The 4,338-nt window shown below is 45.2% G+C and overlaps 1 protein-coding gene across 2 annotated transcripts in view; it reads left to right on the top strand.

Annotated features, from left to right (window-relative positions):
* The first annotated feature begins 3,795 nt into the window (after positions 1-3,795).
* Positions 3,796-4,338, top strand: part of DCP1A (decapping mRNA 1A) — a 31,256-nt gene continuing 30,713 nt past the window's right edge. Inside the window, exon 1 of one of the 2 annotated variants that reach the window (XM_027701099.1) lies at positions 3,796-3,974. In XM_027701099.1, coding sequence (XP_027556900.1) covers positions 3,840-3,974 — 135 coding nt within the window. In that variant the 5' untranslated portion in view covers positions 3,796-3,839. The remainder of the gene's footprint in view (positions 3,975-4,338) is intronic. The other variant, XM_027701097.1, reaches the window with a different exon arrangement.

The following is a 4,338-nucleotide window of genomic DNA, read 5'->3' as shown; positions in this document are numbered from 1 at the left end:
AAAATCCCATATCTACAGCGGTAGGTCAGTGTGATAACCCTCCAAAACCAGGATTCCCTTTACACACTGTCCTATCTCATGGATTTTAATTGTTTAGATTAACACTGCTCTGGATCCCTCTGGACTGTATTCACAGCTATTTATACCACTTTAATGTGTTACAATTTAGAAAACTTTTCTCCAGAGCCGGAAAATGATTTTTCACAGCTAGAAATAAATATTTGTACCCATGAATATTCCACAAGGTTCCTGTGGCTGCAGCATTAGCACAGGAGCACGTGGCAAGCTGGAACTCCTATGAAAGGCTTGTCATCCACTGGACATTCCTAAGGATCAAAACAACTGCCAGGGAAGGCAACTTTTCCTTACGTCATAAATTTGGTATAAACTGTTCTTGAGTAGCATGCAAGACCCTTTCTGTGCTAATCCTCAAAAGGTGAGATTTTTACAAATCCCATTTACAGAGGTGGGTCATAATCTCTAACTGCAGCAGTTTTCAGTTGTCCTTTATCAGCTTGGAAAAACACCAAAGGAAGAACTATTTGTACAGTGAGGTATAGCAAGGACACTGAATTTCAGGAACCACCAGCCTCAGCAACGGCAAAGATCAAATGTGCTTTCACAGCAGACCAAAGAATACAACTGAAGTAAATGCTGTAACAATAATAAGCAAATAAAAATGCTCGAGTAATGCCTCCTGTGAAATGAAACGATTTTTCAAACAAAATGGCAGCCCTTCCAAAATTCTAGCATCCCCTCCCCCTTGTTTTTTTTTAACCACCCAGAGAACTAAAATGCAAAATAAAAGTTCATTGACTGAGAAAGGGCAAATGGTCCTGGTGATAACTATCTAGGACTAAGCCCAAATAAGAAGTCTGTAAAATTACAGCCATTATCACTGAAATTTAAGGTAGAGATAACAATCCAATTACTAATCAATAGCCCAGGAATTGCCTCCACTTACAATTCAAAGAAAAACACCTGCAAGCAAGACAACAGAAGCTGTCGTTTGCAAAGCAGCTCACAAAACCAGGACAATTGCTTCAAGTGGAAAACTGTAAAGATAGAATATGAGTTCCATGAGTCACTCAGATTTGCAGGACCCTCTGGACCCTAATTCAGCCTGGAGTAATAACAGAAAACAGACTGGCTGGGAGTTCTTCTCCCTCATCCCAACAGCAGCAATATATTCTTTGCTGAGGATACTCAGCTAACGAGGGAAAAACAATGGGACTGCAAATTGAAGAAGACTTTTCTGTAAGAAGTTTAAAGGAGTGACTGCAGCCCAAATAAGTTTGGGGAATATGTAAATAATCTTCTGTGTAAAAACAGGGGCCAGAAAAAGAGTTTGTTTAACAGAAGTGTCAACAGCCAGGAGCAAACATCAACAGAGTCCCAGCCATGCTGTCACAAGCAACTGAAAGCATAAAAGAAGGTCTTTATTACTTCACTTACCTTAATATTAACATATATTAAATAGATAACAGTACTTAGGGTAACAAATCATCATATGCTGTCCTATAAAACCTCAGCAGAAACTGAAAATGTCTTCAGCATAACTGAAATATAGAACACAATGTTCTCTTCACTTGTTGAAACACAAATGGAATCTGTCCTACTCACAGAGAAAACATGAAAAGGGCATTATGTGCATCATCCCACCTCTGCCTGGTTCTGTGCAAGAACCAGCAACAGGGAGTGACAGAGAAACATTTTCCCAGCAGTAACTCCTGCACAGCTCCAAGGAGGGCCAGGGAAATTTGCAGCATACAATAATCACAGAAGAAGCCTGAGTAGCTACAACTAATTGCAGTTTACACCGAGGTCAGGGCTTGGCTCTGAGTATCTGACATACCTTGGTGTGCTTCAAGGCTGAGGAAGCAGATGACAGGCCACAGATCACTTCTGATACAAAATATTTGATTCCAATGCAACAACAGTGGGATGGGCGGGGAGGAGAAATTCAGTGAAATGCAGAACTGGAATTAGTAGACGAAGAGGAAAACCACAACCAAAACCCAGCACTTCCCTTTCTTCATTGCTGCTCCTTGTGTTTGAGTTCAAGATGAAGCCAAGGACTTCTCACACCTGAAGAGATTTCACACGCTTTGCCAATAAGCTTTTTAATTTGAACAATACCTTTGCCTTACAATAATATCACAGAAAGGAGCAGCTTGGCACAGATGTTTACGATGTTGTTTAAAACCAGCTCTTTGAAAAAGTTTTTGTCATTTTCTTTCTGTTTCAGTTGAGCTCTTAGAATGCTGTTTCTTTATAAAAGTTTTCAAACTTTATTTTTCTCATATTGTCTTTTTCTAATAAAGACTGTTAGTCAATAATAACAGGACATTTTACATTAAAGTATTTTTTGACATCATGTCACCGTTGGCCCTTGGTGGGCAAACACCACCAACAGAACCAGTGAAAACCCAAATTTTATGGATTAGATTGGGCCCTCCTGTGGTAAAACCATTAGAAGAAGATGGAAGAGTTATGGAGCTCTAAGATATTCTGTATGACTTTTATTGGGTTTTTTTTACTGATGCTCAGGTCCACAATGAAGGACAGACAAGTTTTGTGTCCAAATTACATTTATTTCTAAGAAATGTCTCTTTACTTAATACTAGAACTGTTTGACATCAAAAACAGGTAAGATAATGTTCTGCCCGAGAGACTTTACTTTTATAATTTAAATCATGGTATTATACTGGAACTTGACATTTCCACTTCTTCTCAGAAAGACCTTTAACAGAACCACACAATGCTGGATCCGCACTTATAGCTTGTGCATTAAATGTCTGCCAATCTGGGAGAGGATTATACTGTAAAGCTGTAAAATCCAAAATTTGTCCACATGCAATGGAGAACAACATGACCTGTGAAAAATTGTCAGAAATTTTTTACATTCTTAGAAGGGTCAGAAGCTTGCCACAAACTTTTGTTTAGACATTTACAGTCCTGGTTCTTTTCTGTCAAACTGCACAAAATCCTACAAAGACAGTTGAATCTCAGTGATCTTATCTTAGAAGTAATTCATGCCTTAGTTGTGATGAATATGCTATACTTTCTTGTTCCTAAAATCCACTAATGACTGAAAAAAATTGCAGGAAAAATCTCAGTGCACTGCACATTCCTTTATTCTTGTTCCAGCAAATATAAGTATGTACTACGTAGGTCTGTACCTTTACATGGAACAGTTTAGTGTCCTATGTACCTTTACTATACCTGAGAAACGCACCTATGTACATTTACCGTGCCTGAGAAAAATATTCAATCCTAAAATTCTTCTAAAATACTGAAAATTCCCTATCCCACCGCAGACTGTGAAACATTCATATACCAGATGACAAACACAGGAACGCACAGGATCACCCCCACAGTGCTGGAAGATAATTCCAGTGAATTATCCAGATGACCCAGCTCATCGCATTCATAGGCCAGCCCGCAGTAAACTCAGAAGCCTTTGTATTACTAACGCGAGTAAATAAATAACAACGATGCGAACCCAGCCCTCGGCCCTGCCCACGGGGGTCGGCGGGGGCACGGCCCGTGCCCAAACCCCACGGGCCCACAGGTGGGCAGAGCGGCTCCGGGGAAGGGCTGCGGGGCCCGCAGATGTGAAGAGGAGCCCCGGGGAAGCGGCTGCGAGTCCGGAGGTGGGAGAGGGGCCCCGGCAGGGCTGTAGGTCCCGAGGGGCCGAAGGGCTCTGGGCGTGTAGGGCCTGCCCGGCGGGCGGAACGGCAGGCGCGGGCCGGGCGTTCCGGCGGGCGGGGGGGCCGGCGCGCCGTGGCACCGTGGCGGTTGTCGCCGTTGCGCGGGCGGGGCTGCCCGGATCCAAGATGGAGGCGGCGGGCAGAGCGGGGCAGGAGATGAGTCTGGCGGCCCTGCGGCAGCACGACCCCTTCATCACCGGCATCGCAGACGTGACCGGGCAGGTCGCGCTCTACAGCTTCAGCCCCAAGGACAACGAGTGGGTGAGTCCGGCGGGGCGCGCCCGGCCGTGCCCGCGCCCCGGCAGCCGCCCGGCCCGGCGCCTCCGCACGGGGCCCGCGCGGGGCTGCGCTCGCCCCGGGGGAACTCTGGGGGTTGGGGCGCGTTCACCACGCGGAGGTGACGAACCCGAAGGGTGTTTGTGCTGGGGGAGAGGGAAAAGGAGAGAGAGAGGGGAAAGGGGAGAGAGAGGGAGGGGAGAGGAAAAAGAAGGGGGGAGAGAGAGGAAGAGGGAGGAGGAGAAGAGAAGGGAGAGGAAGTAGGACAGAAGAAGAAGAGAGGAGGAGAAGAGGAGGAGGGAGAGGAGGAGAAGAAGAAGAGAGAGAGGAGGAGGAGGAGAAGAAGAAG

The sequence above is a fragment of the Neopelma chrysocephalum genome, unplaced genomic scaffold, assembly GCF_003984885.1.
Source record: "Neopelma chrysocephalum unplaced genomic scaffold, ASM398488v2 Primary Assembly neopelma1_147, whole genome shotgun sequence".
In the NCBI taxonomy this organism is placed as follows: domain Eukaryota; kingdom Metazoa; phylum Chordata; class Aves; order Passeriformes; family Pipridae; genus Neopelma; species Neopelma chrysocephalum.
This window is presented reverse-complemented; position numbering and strand designations above follow the sequence as displayed.